This window comes from Fulmarus glacialis, unplaced genomic scaffold (genome assembly GCF_000690835.1).
Source record: "Fulmarus glacialis isolate BGI_N327 unplaced genomic scaffold, ASM69083v1 scaffold46101, whole genome shotgun sequence".
Lineage (NCBI taxonomy): Eukaryota > Metazoa > Chordata > Aves > Procellariiformes > Procellariidae > Fulmarus > Fulmarus glacialis.
Window position 1 is genome coordinate 37,481 of NW_009194303.1, and position 17,944 is coordinate 55,424.

At 46.5% G+C, this 17,944-nt stretch overlaps 1 protein-coding gene across 1 annotated transcript in view; it reads right to left on the minus strand.

Moving 5' to 3' along the window:
* Positions 1-17,312, minus strand: part of MAP2K4 (mitogen-activated protein kinase kinase 4) — a gene marked incomplete at its 5' end in the record, with an annotated part of 34,502 nt that extends 17,190 nt beyond the window's left edge. The window contains 4 exons of the mRNA XM_009587722.1: positions 3,658-3,785; positions 4,199-4,250; positions 7,490-7,609; positions 17,193-17,312. Of these exons, the coding sequence (XP_009586017.1) occupies positions 3,658-3,785; positions 4,199-4,250; positions 7,490-7,609; positions 17,193-17,312 (420 nt within the window). The remainder of the gene's footprint in view (positions 1-3,657; positions 3,786-4,198; positions 4,251-7,489; positions 7,610-17,192) is intronic.
* Between the last annotated feature and the right edge of the window lie 632 nt (positions 17,313-17,944).

Below are 17,944 nucleotides of genomic sequence, written 5' to 3' on the forward strand. Positions count from 1 at the left end.
GGAATGTGAAGCTGAAACAGAGGCTCTTGCTGCAGCTCTGCTTGGATAAAGGATTCAGACAGCTCCTGCATCCCTGCAGCCTCTCCCTCTACATGCGCAGGGAGGCGGCGGGAGCAGGGCTCAGAGTCATCACTGTCACCTGCCTTGGGAATTTTTCCTTTTCTGTGCATGAGCCATCCGAGCATGGGGACGCAGCCTCCACCCGGCCCTGGACGCCGATGCCAGCAGCGACTGCCCATCTTCGCTGGGGAGAAATGGGGAGCAGGAAACACATACCAAGCACTGGTATTCAGTGGCACAGCAGCAACAAGACTCTGCGCTGGCCCTCTATTCCTGCACAGGCAGGGACAAGGAGAACTGTGTTTGCTGGGACACAGGTCATGCATTAGCACCAAGAAGGCTGCTTTGTACCGCCCGGCACCATGAATCCACTTGCCCACCCCTCTCATCTCAACAGCTCTACAGGGAGAGCCGAGCAGGCAGCCCAGGGAAGGGTGGGCGAAGCGGTGCAGGGCACTGGCACTCGGGCACAGCTGTAGCTTGCAGCAAAAAGGACCTGAGGGACCAAGGACACATGTGACACCATCAAACTCTGCTCCTGGAGAGGTCCCAAAGGAACAGGGCAGGCCAGGACATCCATCCTCACGCTGGCTGGGTCCTCCCCTACCTAAAGCAGGAGCTTCCAGTCTCATCCCTCCTCTCTGACACAGAAGCTGGGTTCACTTGAACGTTAAGAAGGCAGTAACGCCACAAAGACCACCAGCTTCAGCTGGCACACAGAGCCTCCCCTCCCACCCAAGCCAGCAGCACCCACCGCAGCGGGAGGCAACACAGGGATTGTCGGGGAGCAGCAGGCGGGGAGGACCAGGGGCTGGCCAGGAGTAATCTCACCCCCACTGCTGGTTTAAGGCTGCTGTGAGCATGTTGCGAAACCTCACCTAGAGCAAACCCACAATGCTGGCACTGGCACAGGTCTCTCCGGGGGCAAGCTGCTGCCTGGGGCAGCGTGAGGGGCTCTGTTTTTCCTTTCTTTCTTTCAGACAACACAAGGCACCAACATGTACGCCTTTACTTCAATATAAGGATCGCAGGGGAATTAAAGCCAAAAGCAAAACAACTTCTCCAGCACTGGCAGCTCCAAGGCTGATACCCTGCTTTCTGTGACAGCTCTAACAATTTTGGTTAAACCACACAGCGCTTGCTTAGCAGCTAGACGTGGCTCCTGCTGCCTAATCAGACTGCTCGCAGTGAAACTGGCCGACATCCAATGTTATTGCTATCAACGGCTATTTGGGGACTCAGCTCCAGTGAACACAGTGTTATCAGGTTCCTTTGGTGGGCAAGTGCTCATGCTACAAGAATTACTGCAAGTGCCACGGGCCAAGTGGGCCTTGCAGAGCAACATGCTCTCATCATCAGGTAGCATCATCCAGCAGCCCTTATCAGACCCACCCTGGCTGAACATAGTCACATTATTTTGTACCAAAAATAGTTGCCTATTTTGCACGAAAAAACCCCCGTATTTTCCCTTTGAAAGGAGTTTGACCGGTCTGATTCCCTCCCAGGTACATTCAGGTTTGATCACAGCATCACTACAGCCACCAGCCTCTGCTGGCTTGGAGAAAGAGCTGGCAGACGTGCCTGCATGCTGGGGACATCTCCCCATTTCCCAGGCTTCTCAGTACATGGAAATGCTCATGTACTTGGAGAGGAGTCACTGAGTCCGGAGAGCAGAAGGGAAGAGGCCAGCTGTCTCCCACACCGCTTGCCAGCTGCTGGCTTCGTCCCACAAACCGTGTACCACGCCAAGGCTCTTAAAATCACAAACTGAATTGAAACACTTTTGCTCACTTAAATATCCAACAGAGTCTGGAGCTGGTGATGGAGATGCACAAAGAGCAGAGTGGGTATGCACAGACAGGGAGAAAGACAAGGGGCTATCGGAAGCACCCACCCACTCAAGTCCCAGGGGAAATGAAGTAGCGCAGCTATTTACAGACATGCCAGTAACTGTCATATTGTAACTAAACCAACAGCCTGTACAAAGCTAACCATCTACCCACAGTTTTAAGAAAAAGTGGGAACATTAGTTCCTATAATTATAGCCCACTGAACTTGGGAGGGGGAAAGGAGTGAGCAATTTTTCAAGAGCCCTATTTACAGACCCGATACACACCTCAGAGGATAGGGAAAAGTCAACAACAGTCATAACTCCACAGAGCGATGCTATCAGAAGTGCCTGCAGTCTGAGATGCAAATACCCAGCCTCGGGTCAGACTAGCTCAGACTGCACTGGCTCCCGTGTCCTCCTAGAGCACCTCTCTTTGCTACTGCCCTCAGCATCCCATGCCCCACCAACACAACAAATTGGGCAGCTCTGACTGATCCTCTTCCCTGCAGGGAGCTCCACGCACTTGCCAAAAACGCTCAGAGCGGAGACATGCCTCTGCCCTCTCTCCAGCCTCACAAGATCTTTATTTAAACGAACTGCCCCATTCTGCCCCATTTCACTATGTTACGTAGCTTGGAGGCTTGCACACACTTTGTTGTACCACAGAACTGGTCTCCAATAACAGATCTCATCTGTACTCTTCTTTCCAGCTCATTGAGTAACTAGCTCTGCTATGAGTACAGTGAACAGAAAAGGTCAAATGCTCCGAAACTCAGACTCTGTGCTTGCACAGATCAGGATCGGAGCAGACAGGTTTTGCCTTGGACACCACAGTCAGATAAAAGCCATATGAGAGCCATTACCTAGACCAGATGGGCACAGTACCTTAAAAGAGAGAGATTTTCCTTTTTTTTTTCCTTGGTGGTAGATAAGAAAACTATTTTTCAGCATATAGTGCCATAAGATAAGTAATGAGAGTTCAACACAGCCACTGAAATTAAAGTTACATTGATAGCAGCAGACACATAGCTCCCTCTGCAAGGCACCCTCAGCTTATGTGAAACCAAGAGATGCATTTTCAAAGCAGCCCAACGCGCAGAAGTGTTTAAAACCCTCAGACAGCTTCAAAAACCACCACCACAGCTTTTCTCCCTGGGAGAGGGAGGGAAGCAAACAAGCAGGACAGACTCCCAGGAGCCACGGCTCAGCCCGCGCAATTTCCACGCAGCTGCTCTGCTACCACTGCTCTCCAGAATCACATTCTCCTGGAATTAAGTTATAGCACACTTTGGAATTAAAGTGGTTTGCAAAAATCACTATAATTCTGCTCTGCAATAACTCCTGTGACATAATCTTACCGTAGCAAATAGATTTCTTGCAGACCAAGAAAACCCCACACCCAGACAGCACTCCCTCCCCCCGTGCGCTGTTTGTTTTGGAGTGTGAGCGGGCGCTGCTGGAAGACACAGAGAAGCTCTCTGCTCCAGCGCCGCAGCGCTGGCAGCATCAGAGGAACCCAGCAAAAAAAAGGGGAATTTCGTCACTTTGCCACAGCCTGGATGCCTTTGCTGATGCTGCCAGCAGCGGTGCTCAATCCAGAGCTTGGTTTCATCTAGGAAGGGGGTGCTCATCCCAAAGGAAACAGGCTGACACTTCAGTCAGACGACAAGCATGGCCATGTTGAGCCAGGCCTGCAGAAGGAGGGTAAGATCCCGCATAGCCCACGGGCACGCCAGCTCCCCGCTGCCCAGCTCATCCCCACTCACCGCCATGTATGGCCGGCACCCTGCATCCCGCGTTTTGGCAATGGAGTCCACAAGCTGTCCGCTAATGCCGAAGTCACAGAGTTTAATATTTCCGTTTCTGTCCAGAAGAATATTGGAAGGTTTGATGTCTGCAAGGAAAAGAAATTTAAACTGGTAAGTCACAGCTGGAGCTTTCAATTTCAAGAACAGCAGCTGCAGAAAATCAACACCGGCAGTGCCGCACCATCGCCCCTTGGCATGGGGCGGGCAGGTGGCGACTGGATGTGCTCGCCGCTGCTGAGGATCCTGACCAGAAGCAACAGGAGATGTAGCCAGCACCAAAGATGCCATGTGCCCAGAGGCAGAGACAGACACCCAACCACCCTGAAATCATGCTTTTATGGAAAACCACAGATGGAAGGGGCACTGGGGACACACTTGTGCAAAACCTATACTCACGCTCGCGGTAGTACACATGCTGATTACACTTCGACCTGAAGCAAAGGCCTCTTAAAATCCTTGCAATTATTTTTGTAGGCAAGATGAAAACTCAGGAACTCACCTCTGTGAATGATTTTCAAGTTTTCTTTTAAGTGGTTTAGTGCTTTCACAGTCTAGGAAAGAAAAACAGATGAAAAATAAGCAAACATCCTAAGATTCTTGTGATTATTAAACTTTTGGAGCTCCAAGAAGGGGGAAAACACATTTAATATGTTAAGATATCAATGCTGTAATACGCCATGTAATAAAAGCACTTTTCTCCCAATCTTTCCTGCAAACAGAAGGTGATGTAAGAGAGAGACCTGGAAAGATCACAATCAGGGAGAGGGGAGCAAGAAGTGAAGTCAAGCAACTTCTGATGTTAATTATCTTGACTAATAACTTATTTCAAGCCCTATGCTGTACTTTTTGAGTAGGTAACAACTGTTCCTATTCCACTCGCTGAGCAGCAGCAGTGTGGGGAGCAGCAGAGGAGGCTGTTCTGATTTAACCATTCACCATGGAAGAGACACTTAAAGAGCCTGATTTCACAGGATGATTTTAAAAAACCCTGGAAGTTCACCATTTTAATTAATTTCGCTTCTGCTGAAAAGATCATTGAAACCAATGGCCAAAAGACTGCCTTGAAAATGATGGCAAGAGGGTGTTCATGTTGTGCTGCAAAGCACTCTGAAGCTGTGCGACTGTAAGGATGAAGTCTAGCACTGAGGAACAACTGCCAAAAGACTAGTCCTTCCTGCTCACACAACCCCGTGTTGAAGTGTTTAGGTAATTAAAAGCTCTGGCAGGCTCTGGGGCAGCTGAAGTGCTGGCTCCTCCTGACCACCCACCTTGTTGCACCAATGCAGATTTCTGCTCCGGCAGCAGAAGCTACCACATCTCTCTGAACAACAAAGCATCAACTGATTTTTAGGCAAGCCCATAGTGGAATGATACTGGATGGCCTCCTTGGACCTGAGCTTCAGCAAGAGAAAGCTTGCTGGACTTAGTGACTGAATGTTGGTTTAAACCCAGCTGACCCTGCCAGAAGCTTCTGCCCCCACCCTCAAGAGGGTGAAGCAGAAGCTCACAGCTCTTCAAATCTGGAGTAAAAGAGCTCTAATACAAAATGAAGGGTGGTTGGCAGAGCACACCGAGCTGTGAGCTGCAGCACATACCCTAGCTGCACATGACGGGACTACCAGGGCAGTGCGCACATAAACCTTCTGGACCTGGAGGTCCTCAAGTATTCTCATAACAGAATTATTAAATGCTGTTCCTCATTTGTTTTCTAGAAAAAGGTGGACAGAAACAAACCTCAGACCACAAGTCCTAGTCAGAACTAGTCTCAGTTCCTAAAGCCAGTCTGTGCAGAGGACCTCCCTCAGGAGCTGCTGGGGCTGGGCTGCCTTCAGGTGCAATGTGAAGGAAAGGCAGTGATGTTCGATGAGCAGCCCACGACCTCTCGCACAGCGCAGCTGGGCTTCACATCCCCAGATCTGTTGTGGGTCATGGATCAGGTATGGAAAATTTCAGCTTACTCAGTCCATCCCTCACCCCCAGGTCTGAAACATCCAAGGTGGTAATTTCCTTGGCTAGGAGTTAAAGCTTTGGTACACTTTCACAGTGTACTGTCTGCGCAGGCTAAGTAGAGAAACTCCCTTTGAGAGCTTCAAAACTCATCTCAAGTCTCTGTCCAAACTATCTTCATCAGGCAAACACCTTGCAAATTCTGTCTGAGCGAAAATGTGGGCCAGCATGTCTCTAATACCCTGCAAACCCTAGAAGAAAGGATCTCCTTTTCTTTTCCCCTACGGAATTACATATAACTCCAAGCAGACGACCCTGGAAGGACAGACCTTACCCAGCCATCTCTTGTCTACGTCTCAAGCCTTGCTTTGGCCAGTAATACATTTAGTTGGTTGGTGGTAAGATGCATTCCATGGGCTGAAGAACAGCTATTGGCTGCCTTTGATAGGCTTTTCAGTCTTGGCTATAAATATCTAAATACGTGACAGTGCCTGAGCTGTCAAGGCAGTTTGTTAGCTGTAAGAAGTGGCAGCATGTCCAGGTAGGCTCAACATCTTATAAAGACGACCCTAAGAAGAATGAAGATGGTTTTCTCCCAAGATCAGGCACTGAACAGAATTTGCCCATATCCTTTCAAGAGGTCACGGTTTGTGACTTGCTGAGCACCTCCCCATCACTCTGACAGTTCAGGACATCAGCTTACTGCAGCATTCACATGCTGAAGCCAATACAGAGGCAGTTTGCCCATCTGTCATCAACATGGCACGACTCTAGTGTTCACTCACATTTCCCCCCCGTTACTCCGGAATGGTGCTTCACTTCTACAGCCTTTCATCTTCCAGCAGCCTCACTCAACTAATTCATTTGGCTCGGCCAGGACTTCCAGATTAATGCAAGAAAACATCAACTAGGTTCTCCACCTGCTGAAGATGCACTTGTACTTTTGGGAGCCTTTGCACAAGGCTACTAGAGGTTTGTCTGGACTGGAATGGCCCAGCATCCCCTGCAGAAAGCCAATGCACCTGACAGATCTTTACGGGCAGCAGCAGAACAGAGGTTTTAGGATACCTTTCAACACCCCTTCCTCCACAGCCCAAAACCAAAAGTTTGTTTTGCAGGGCCAAAACTTGCCCTTGTGTTTAGACAACTAAGGGTTCATTTTGGCACAGACAAGGATAATTTTACAGGGCTGCTTAAAGGGAGACAGTGGGCTCCGTGTAGCGGGGCTGCACTCAGATACCCTGGGTGGGATTCAACTCACTTCACTTCACTACCTAAGGCACCATGAGATGGGAACTCAGCTCCTGTACAAGAGGCACCAACCTCTCCCCACTGACTTGAGAGAGAGGGTAGGCAACTTACTGAGACCAGACCCTTACTCTCTGGTGGGGTTCACATGTCCTGGCTATAAATGCCCAATCCCTTGTTCCCTTTACAAACAAGGGAAGGGGAGACAGTTCATCTATTTTAGGCACCTTTCTTGGCATGAGACGACCTGTGCCTGCCTTCCACTGATGCCACCACCTGGGCATAAGAAGCAATCCCTGAGGAGGGGGCTCGTGCCTATGCTGTCAGTGCCGATGTTCAAGCAGACGGAGCAGGAGGCTGGTCCTGGAGTCTCTTTATGAACTGATTACAGACCCCACGACCTGCTTTTCCTTCATGCAATATGCTATGGGAAAGTCAGAATATACTCGGGGATCATTAAAACCGTGGTGAAATACAACAGCAGCAGTTCTGCTGCACGCAGATCAACCAGCTTTCTCACAAGTCAGTGAAAGAGATCTGGATTTTTCACATTGGCTTCAAAAACACACACAAAAAAGTTTAACAAAATACTCACAGCTAAAGTGATTTTGCCTAGGATTTCTTCTGGAATAACATCATCTAATACACTATATACATATTTGTAAAACTTATCAAACGAGGTAGACATGAGCTCCATACAGATCCAACAGTCACCCTGGAAAGAGAAAAGAATCTGTGTTACTGTCAAGCTAAAACAAGAGAGCATACAGAGATCCCTTGAATCCAATAAAATACATTAACAGCAACATGCATTTGACAGGAAGGATGGAATTGATCTTGATTAATTTTAGGAATGGAAGACTCGCCCCTATACACACCTCTCCTCCGCTTCATTCACCAGCAGAGGAATCTAGCTGACCAGTTGAGATTTGACATTACATTTTAGATGCCTGAACCTAGATGAATCCACATCTCAAAAACTGTTTGGCTCTCCAGAAGGCTGCAGGCATAGTGAGACATGAGCATGCACAGTAATACTAAAAAAAAAAAATCCTTTCAGTTTATGACAACCCTGCAGAGGACAGAAGATATTTCACACAACATTCGGAGATAGCATCTAAGCAAGAGAAAATGAAAATAAACCCAAGTATGTGGGGGGTTTTGTTGATTTACATCTTACAGTTAAACAACCTAAATGCAGAAAATTGGAAAACGTAGTACCTGTGTTAAACCAAGCTAAGCTTAACTATTACAGGAGAATAATATGTCTTTTTATCCAAATATGTCTCCTGAGATCTATAAATCGACCTGCTCACAATGGATTTGCTGGAGACAAGAAATGGATCCCCACATCTAGAAGGACTTCATCTTTTGTTTTAGTATGTATCTACCATATGGTGATGGACAGGTTAGCCATGGATTGATCTTAGTTATTTCAATTTTTTTTTATCTCCAGTTGAGAATGACAGAAGGCTTTGCATGAGCTATTTCTGCAGACTCTCACGCACTTCAGGCAACTCTTCATTGCTAGAAATACTAAAACACTAGGACTAGACCTGTCCTCACCAGAAATGACATACTTACACCTATCTTCTACAGGCTGTATCACAATGAGTGTTAAAACTGCATTAGCTGTCAAAAGCTAAGTGCAGAACGGAGTTGATTAGTCTGGATGTCTCATCCTAGCTAAATACCACCCAAAACAGTTGTGTAGGGAGCAGCAGCTTGTACAGGTAGTGCTGCCCTGGGCTGCCTGAGTGGTTCAGGGCACAGGATGCCTGTCTGGTTATGACTAAGCTGCACACTCCCATGATATAAGAAGCAACAAATAGAGGAGAAACTTCCCCAAGTAATATCCTGCAGAAGGTAGATTTTTCCTGACCAGACAAAACACAAACCAACCAAACTCTCCGTTAATATATGGAAATGAAATTAGGAAAAAACCCTAGGGCATGGACATGCTGGAGGTGTGGCAAAGCCCCATGCTCCCATCCCACACACCCAAGTCACTTGTGTTTGAAGCAATCTCCCGGTGCTCATTAGAGTCAGGAGCAATTCTCGAGTATTTAGATGATGGAAAAGCTTGTAGAGCCACAGGTTTTAAGGCCAAAAGGGCTCTTCTGCCGCTCAGAATGACCTCCTGTGAAACACAAGCCAAAGAACTGCATCCACCAAGATGCCTCCAGTTCAAATGCTTGGTTTAGCGGGAACAGAAGTGCCCAGCAAAGGTGTTGTCAAACACTGCACACTGGTATCAGCAGAGGCAGTGGTGCCACCCAGCTTGGTCTTGGGCTGCTGATACACATGCAAGACTGTTTTCAGCAATACAGACAGCAAACTGCCAGGAACCGTCCCACGTGCCACCAGCATTACAGATGCTGCTGCTTCAGTGACAGCGAATCCATCACTGTCTCCTGTCAAAGGAGGGATGCTGCCTCCGAGAAGAATAGAACAGAATAGACTATTTCAGTTGGAAAAGACCTACAATGATCATCTAGTCCAACAGCCTGACCACTTCAGGGCTGACCAAAAGTTAAAGCATGTTGTTAAGGGCATTGTCCAAATGCCTCTTGAACACTGACAGACTTGGGGCATCAACCACCTCTCTAGGAAGCCTGTTCCAGGGTTTGACCACCCTCCCGGTAAAGAAATGCTTCCTAACATCCAGCCTAAACCTCCCTTGGTGCAGCTTTGAACCATTCCCACGCATCCTACCACTGGATCCCAGGGAGAAGAGATCAGCACCTCCCTCTCCACATCCCCTCCTCAGGAAGCTGTAGAGAGCAGTGAGGTTGCCCCTCAACCACCTTTTCTCCAAACTAGACAAGCCCAAAGTCCTCAGCCGCTCTTCATAGGACATTCCTTCCAACCCTTTCACCAGCTTTGTTGCCATCTCCTGGGTGCATTCACAGACTTTAACATCCCTCTTAAATTGTGGGGCCCAGAACTGCAGACAGTATTCAAGGTGAGGCCGCTCCGACACTGAATACAGCGGGATAATCACCTCTTTTGACCAGCTGGTTATAATAGGAAGAGCCTCTCCCTTCTGAGAAGGGGAGATCTGCTTTTCTAGGAAGGGCTGAGCTGCCAGTGGGGAAGACAACTGTGGGTTCAGAGCCATGGGCAGCCCCATTTTACGCTGTTCATTTGGCACCAGGCTTTTTACCATCAGCACAAGACAGAGCGGGAGCTATTGTCACTCACCCAAGGGAAATGGCTGCTACAAGGCTGAGCCCAGAAAACATGCATTTCACCCAAAACAAAGCAGAAGGAACTGATCAAAAAGGTGCTGTGCCAGACACAGAAGCAGAGACACCATAGTGAAAGAGGCAAGTGCAGCGCAGTGGGAAGAGGACATGACCAGCACTTCAGAAGGCATGGAGAAAGGTGAGCTCAGGCTGCTAAAGAATGAAAGACTGGCTATGGATGAATCTGGCTAAGGACCTGTTCAGATTTAAACCGCAGAAATGAAATTAGGCAACACATGCAGAGAATTTCCCTTTTCAGCACTGGCAATAAATGCAAAGTGCAGCTGAGGCACTTCCATATTATTGAGAGTGGCTCAGAGAAAGCAATGTGGATCCAGCGCTAGTAATGTGCATAAATCAAGTGAAACTGGAACCATACCAGACCCGTACAAGCTATCTGTAGTGAAAGCAAACACGGACTTGTTCTACTGGCTGCAGGATCATTCAAAACATGGCTTCTGTTTTGACCAGCTTCATATAAAAAATTGGTACTGCACTATATTCCCATGTTATTGTACTGAGACTGCAGGGGATTGGATTTGTTCAAGAACGCCAGAATATTACTGACCACCTGCAGCCTTGTATTTATGTTCAATAGCACCAATATTGTGAATGTCTTCAGTCGCCCAGGTTACAACAGCCGGTGTTCATACAGCAAAAGCAAACTGAAGTGCAACAACAGGCAACCTTATTAGAGCCATTATCATAACAAAAGCTTCACAATATACTTTGTGCGTCTGCGGGGTTGGGATGTGTGTGTTACCGAAAACTCAAACAGGTACAATAAATTGTTATCCAATATTAATTTAACCATAAAAAAACCTGTACATGATGAAAAGCACCACAGGAAAGACTTGGTTTACTTGGTCTCCTGAAGTATATGCCATATAGAAATCCTGAATGTGGGCATTTATTGTTCTGGTAACATAAAAATCTACATGATCAACATGAATTCAAGTCAGCAAGATCAATGACAAAAGATGACACACCTTTTCAATTATGCAGCTTCATTAAGGCTGGTGGCAAGAACTCTACAGGTTCTTCTCTCTTCCTGGGACTTGAAAGGACTTATCTATTGGCAAAGCTGATGAATTTTACTGAGAACAAAAAGGAATACTGGCAGGGACAACTGGGTACCAGTCACCCAGCCCCCTTTCTGATCAAATACAAAAAAGTGCTGATGTGCATGTGGAAGTTCTGCTTCACTGTGAATTGTGAGGACAAAACCATCTTAATGAAAGTTTCTCTTTAATTTATGCTCCTAGGTCAGGTTGACTTCCGATTATAAAATGACGAACGAAGCATTTTAATTTTCTCTTCCAGTTAGAGCTATTCTTCCAAAGAATATATTTTAGTCCTTATTGGGTATTAAATTACCAGATGCTAATGCACATCTTGTAGGCGGTCCAAAAAATGTCAAGGAACACCCTACACATTTCATTCAAAATATCACTGCCCGTCTCCAGGACATACACAAAAACTGCTTAACCAGCAACCGGGATGCTTCAATTTCTGAATGCAGTGTCCTGAGTTCCCAGCTGACAACTGAGAATATCACAAAGATGCCACCCAGCTGGAACATAGGCTAACAACATGCCCTTGCTGCGAAGGTGGTGAACGGTACCCTGGGCTGCAAAGCATTGCCAGCAGGTCGAGGGAAGTGATCCTTCCCCTCGATTCAGCACCAGTGAGGCCACACCTGGAGTGCACTGTGTTCAGAGTTGGCTTCCCCAGTACAAGAGAGACATGGACATACCGGAGAGAGTTCAGCAAAGGGCCACTAAGATGACTAAGGGACCAGAGCATGAGCCTTTGTCCCATGAGTAAAGGCTGAGAGAGCTGGGACTGTTCAGTCTGGAGAACAGAAGGCTCGGGGGGGGATCTCATCAATGTATATAAATACCTGAGGGGAGGGCACATAGAGGACAGAGCCAGGGTCTTTTCAGTAGTGCTCAGTGAAAAGACAAGAGGCAATGGGCACAAACTGAAACACAGGAGGTTCCCTCTGAACATCAGGAAACACTTTTTCACTGTGTCACACGACTGAGCACTGGCACAGGTTGCTCAAAGAGGCTGTGGAGTCTCCATCCCTGGAGATACTCAAAAGCTATTTGGACGTGGTCCTGGGCAAGTGGCCCTAGATGGCCCTGCTTGAGCACAGGAGTTGACAAGGTGACCGCCAGAGGTCCCTTTCAACATCCATCATTCTGTGATACTGATACATTAGCGTACTGCAGGGAGTGGCCAACTTTTTACGCAAGTTGCATCTACGCTACTGAGAGAGAATGAAGAATGTCATCACGCTCACATACCCTTATGTGACACAGAGGACACTCTTCCTATGGACCGGGGACTGATCATGGGGACAGATGCCTTGAGCAATGCCAACACAGCCGAAGATTTCCATAGAAATAGGTGTTGTGCATCAGCAGCAAAAAGAGCAAACACCTCGTATCAACTGACCAAGGACATGTCCACAATTCACACCAACATCAACACTGTGCTATTGACACATCCCTACCAGCTCTTCTCTCGTACCAGCAGAAGCTCCCCACGGGCTAATTTACCTGGCTTCCCAGGCGTGTTTTGCAACTGGCAATGTATTTTTCATTGAATAATTTTATCAACTATTGAGCTTGTTGGTTTAAACTTGGCTCAGTTACACTCGCACTGTGTAGGAGTCACTGCTGAGATCCCAAGTCAGACAAGGCTTTTCTCCTCTTCACCTCTTCAGAAGAAAAGTAACAGGAATATAGCCAGGGGTATAACTACTCCTTCTGGACTTTCCTCCAGGCCTTTCTCTTTCTGATTCTCTTCATTCTCCAGCCTTTACTAGATGCAACTTTCTTCTCTCTTCTGTTAAGAAGTCAGGCTATGGACATGAAAACTATTTCAACGCCAGGCATTACGAAGTCAGTGCTCAGGGATTTTTTCTGTTATTAAAAAAAAAAAGGTTGATTTTTTTCTACCTAGGATCTTTAGAGAACCAAGTAATAGAGCAGTCCACTCAACAGCTGCACTAGCAGAATGAAGGATGCTGTGACATCACGGGGAGGTGCAACACTGTGACATGAAGGTCACAGCTTCATCAATGAGAGCAGGAGTGAGCAGAGCGCTGTCCCATGGAGGACCTGACTCCAGCACATGAAGTATCTGGCATCAGTGCAATGAAGCCCCATACTCCATGCAAAGGCTGAAATGCTGTCTTCTAGTTTTTCAGCTTTATTCCTGTTTCATTAAACAGGCAATTTAATCTCATCTAATGGGTGCCAATAAACTCAAGCAAAGTCCCGTACCTGGCAACCAACTTGTAGTTTTTGCATTGTTACACATTACATTATATACACATACATACATAACAGAAGGACATCCCATATGATTAAAGAACAAGAAGCAAATAATATGTGTTAAGATGCTGCCTACTGAAGGACAAGCAGGTCCAGTTCCCAGAGAACACTTTCCCTATCAGAAAATGCTTGCTGAACAAGTGAGACAGAATACAACTAGGGGAAAATATTTGTGTAGTATTTTTTGCCTTTCCAAATCAAACTTTTCATACTCATGGACACTGCCACAGTAACCTGTCTGTTTACAGTTACCTTTCCTAATTGCAAGCTGGGATAACTAGTCTGTCTTCAAAATAAGACCTTGAACAGTTTTGTCCAATTTGGTTTAGTACTACCACTCCCCAAACTGTCAGGATCCAAGAGCTTAGCTCTGGTTCTCCATACCAACAGCTCACTCTTCCAGAAAGGCTACCTGCCTTTCAAAACAGCCCAGCTGCCCTGCTGTTGTTCCTGAATCCGCTATAAGTTTCTTGTCAATCTTCTGATTGTGAGAGCTGCCTACTCAATGTTTAAGCTCCTCTAAAGAGGCTCAAATTGAAGTCTTTCACCTTTTAGGAGCAGGCAGAAGATGATTTCCCATCTGTAGCTCCATCCATCCCTGGAGAATCTGAATCCTGGCTCAGAGCAGGCCATTCCAAGAGGCCTTTTGGAACTTATTTCCTTACTTTTCACCTTGAAACGCTGGAACGAATAGCTTTGTTTATACATGTTTTGCTGTAGGACTTCCTGAGAGAGGTTCAGTCTTTGGTAACATCCCATGCGCTCTTATACTCCAGGGGATGGTGCAGCAGTGACCTGAATCGTTCATTTGGGAACAGATCTGCTAAGCAGAGTAAGGGCGTGAGACATGTTCAAACAAACTGGTGAAATTCTTTTTTTCCCTTTCCGTGCTTCTCTGCTGTCATAGTTTCCTAGCTTTAAAAGATGTAATTAATATTAGAACATGTAATTAATATGAAAAGACAGAAAACCTTATCCAAGCATACCAGCCCACCCTGTGTACCTTTGAGGTATGTGACTTGGAACATCACCTTGGCAGTAAGGGACCGAGGAGAAGAGAAGGCTGCTTTCATCTCAGAAGCAAATACTACTGATGCTGAGGGTGGGCGAAAAGGGGATCCCGGGGACCAACACGACGTAACCCAAAGTGACCTTACTGAAACCTTTCCCAGATGGAGAAGGAGCCCTGCCTGGCTGCAGAGGGACAGGATTTTCTGACAAGACAAAGGGTGCGGCAGAAGACAGGCTGACATCTGGGTGCTGAACAAGGTAGGTTTTTATACTATTTCTGTATTTACAGTTACATCCTGGGATGTGCCTAGAGCTGCAGAGAGGTGACAGGCTTGCACATCTCTGAACATGTTGCTCATCAGCATCTGGCAAGATACTGTCTCACCCAGAGACTTCTCTTTACAACAGCCGACAGCCTTATCATTTGTATTTCAGCAAAGCTGGAAATACTCAGCCAAGGCTGAGGCTCCACACTTGGTAGGAGCTTGTACTGTGTCAACACGGACAACGCCTCCTGGCCCAAAAAGGCTTCATGTTTAAACAGGTAAGAAAAAGCAGAGCATGGGAAAAGGAAGGATTATTATCCTTATTTTAAAGACTGAGATTTAAAGCCAGAGGAGTGACCTGGCAAAATTACAGAGGCAGACTCTCTAGAAGCAGGAATTGAATATTCAGTCACAGTTTGGGGCTTTAACTACAACATTGACTTTCTTTCTCTAACAGTTTCCCAGTAAAGCCCCAAAAGACTCTGCACAGGCTGCTATGCCTGATAATATGCAAAGATGATTAGCGGCCAGTAGGTCTCTATTTTCCTTCATCCCTTGAACAGGTGTACTGGATTTGTGCTGAAGTAGTGGAAAACAGGCAAGGCTACAAGTCTATCCCCCTACATTGTGCCAGCTTCAACACGAGAGCAACTACAGGAAGGGGGAATAATCCACACCTGCAGGAGAGCTGCAGGAGCTGCTGCTCTCTGGAGGAAGAGGATGCAGTACTCAGGTTTTGACATTCATCTTCTCCAAAACTCTTGTTCTGTCAAATGGACCAAATGCTTGCAGTCCCGTGCTGCTCACCAGTGCTATACTCCTCTTCTTGTGCCTGTACTGAACAGACTCAGCTCAGGCTGATGACCGGCCTCCAACGATGGCACAAGACTGTCTGGGCTGCATGGAGAAGGTCAGCTTCCCAACTGTTTTTATTGGTCATTCGAAGCTAGATAGCAATGGGAGTGCCTGGGCAAAGCACAAGGAGATTGAAGGATACCTTCTGTTCCCCTGCAGCATAATATCTACCTTAAATTACAATAAGTAGATGCTAAAACAGTCACAAATGTGCAGTGATTAACATCATATTCCTGGCCACGAACAGCTGAAGTATGTCAGGATTAACTGTGGTCAGCTGACATACCTTTCAATGCTCTAGTTCTGTTCTTAACTTGGAAGCACTCACGGAAGCACTACGTTGAATAACGCACTCCACAGCACATGCTATCTATGTGCATAAAAGGGCCAAGCAAAATTACAGCCCCTAGGCTAGCTATTGCAGATATTGCTCCTTTCAAGAACAGTCATGCAATTTTGGTCTCTGTCCCAAAAGGACAGAGTAGAACTGGAAAAGATGCAAAGAACAGCAAGAAAGATGATCAAAGGTCTAGAAGGGGTTCTGTGTATGACACAGGCTGGCACTTATCAGGCTCGATAAGACATGACAGAGGGGGAATATGGCAACTGTCCATAAAATCCTCAACAGCCTGGAGAGGATGGATAAAGATGAACTGTTTACTGCCTCTTCAAATACAAAACCTAGGGGAAGCACTAGGGCCATCACTCAAAACAGCAGGATGAAAATTCAAAATGAATCAAGATGATGGGCCCTCAAACAAGGGGTGGACAACCAAGGGAAGTGTCTCTCAGGAAGCACCATGGATGCAAAAAATGTACATGCATTCAAGGGGAAACTGAGCACCTTCATGGAAAAGAAATCCAGTAAGAATCACTCAGCACAAAGACAGCACACCTTGCTCAGAAGACACTCAGCTGCATACAACTGAAGGCTATGGCGAAGTATCACACACTTCTGCCTCTGCGAGCAGATCCTGTGAGCCATTGCCAGAGACTGAACACCCCACTAGGAGTTCTGGTCTGACCCAGCATGGTTGCCCTGTATCTGCAGGTACAAACCACTTCAAGGCAGATGCATGTCAATCCAGGCTCTGACATAGCCTGGATACATATATACATACATCAGATAACCTTACAGGGAGCTGTGACTACTATCACAGCAGCCACCTTTATGACAGGGACACACGGTCGCATCTCACAACCACTGACATAAACCACATTTGCGTCCAAGCACTGTGTCACAGAGCTGTGCCCAGCCTGGCAGCACACACTCTGCATTGGGGAGCCACAGACCTGGAGCTCATCAAGAGAGAAGAAAAGCAGGAAAGAAGGAGAGACTGAAATACACAGAGAGACATAACAATGAATGGGAATAGCATGTTTGTGCTCAGCAGCACCAGACATCTAGGTCTCCTGGTTAAATACCGTTGATTAAAAGTGGAGAGCTGAGAAACCTACTATACATTAACTTTCTCCTCCTTATTGCAAATTGGAAACTGAAAAAAAAAAAGAAAAAAAAAAAAGGTAAAAACCAAACTCTGCTATGAATGAAGCAAGTTTGGAGTGCCCACCTCTCTGAAGAGCGCGCCATAAAACTGAACAATATACGGGCAGTCACTGCTTCGCATTACTACATCAAGGTCCATCAGAAGCTGCTTCTGTTCTTTTTCATCCACTGTCGACCGAATTCTCTGAAAGAGGAAGAGTGGCAGAGTCTTTATCACTTACATGCCATTACTGTATCCTCAGACCCGCTTCTGGAGAAACATGCCAGGGACCCCAAACCCAAGGCTGAGCAGGCAATCCCCAAGGCATGCTCAAATACATTCTAGAGAATTAAGCTGTGCTCTCAAATAAGAAATATAACTGAAAACCGCTAAAGCCATTTAATTCAGACTATAAAATCCCCAGTCCTCTCATGAGCATCAACATTTTCAGATGAAATGTCAGAATGAAATTAAAGAGCAGAGATTTCATTGAAAACTATGGCAAAACAATATATTCAGGCTTTCAGTTCAAAACAAATTCCCACACAGTTCTTAGCCATGTTGGATGGGGCTTGAAGGCTGTTTCTAAATTTAACAAAGGAACATTATCTTTAAAATTTCTAAAGCAAGCACAGAAGACAAAAAGGTTCCTTCCACCATGCCTCCACCATGGCTGGCACGGTGAAAAGGGACGATCACATAACTGAGGGAACACATTGCTCTGGTAATGCTCATGGTGGGCAACAGTCCCATGAGCTCTTCTCATAAAACTAACAATTCTTTACCTACTACTGGCCTAAGGGAACATTAACACTATATAAAAGATATTTTTATAT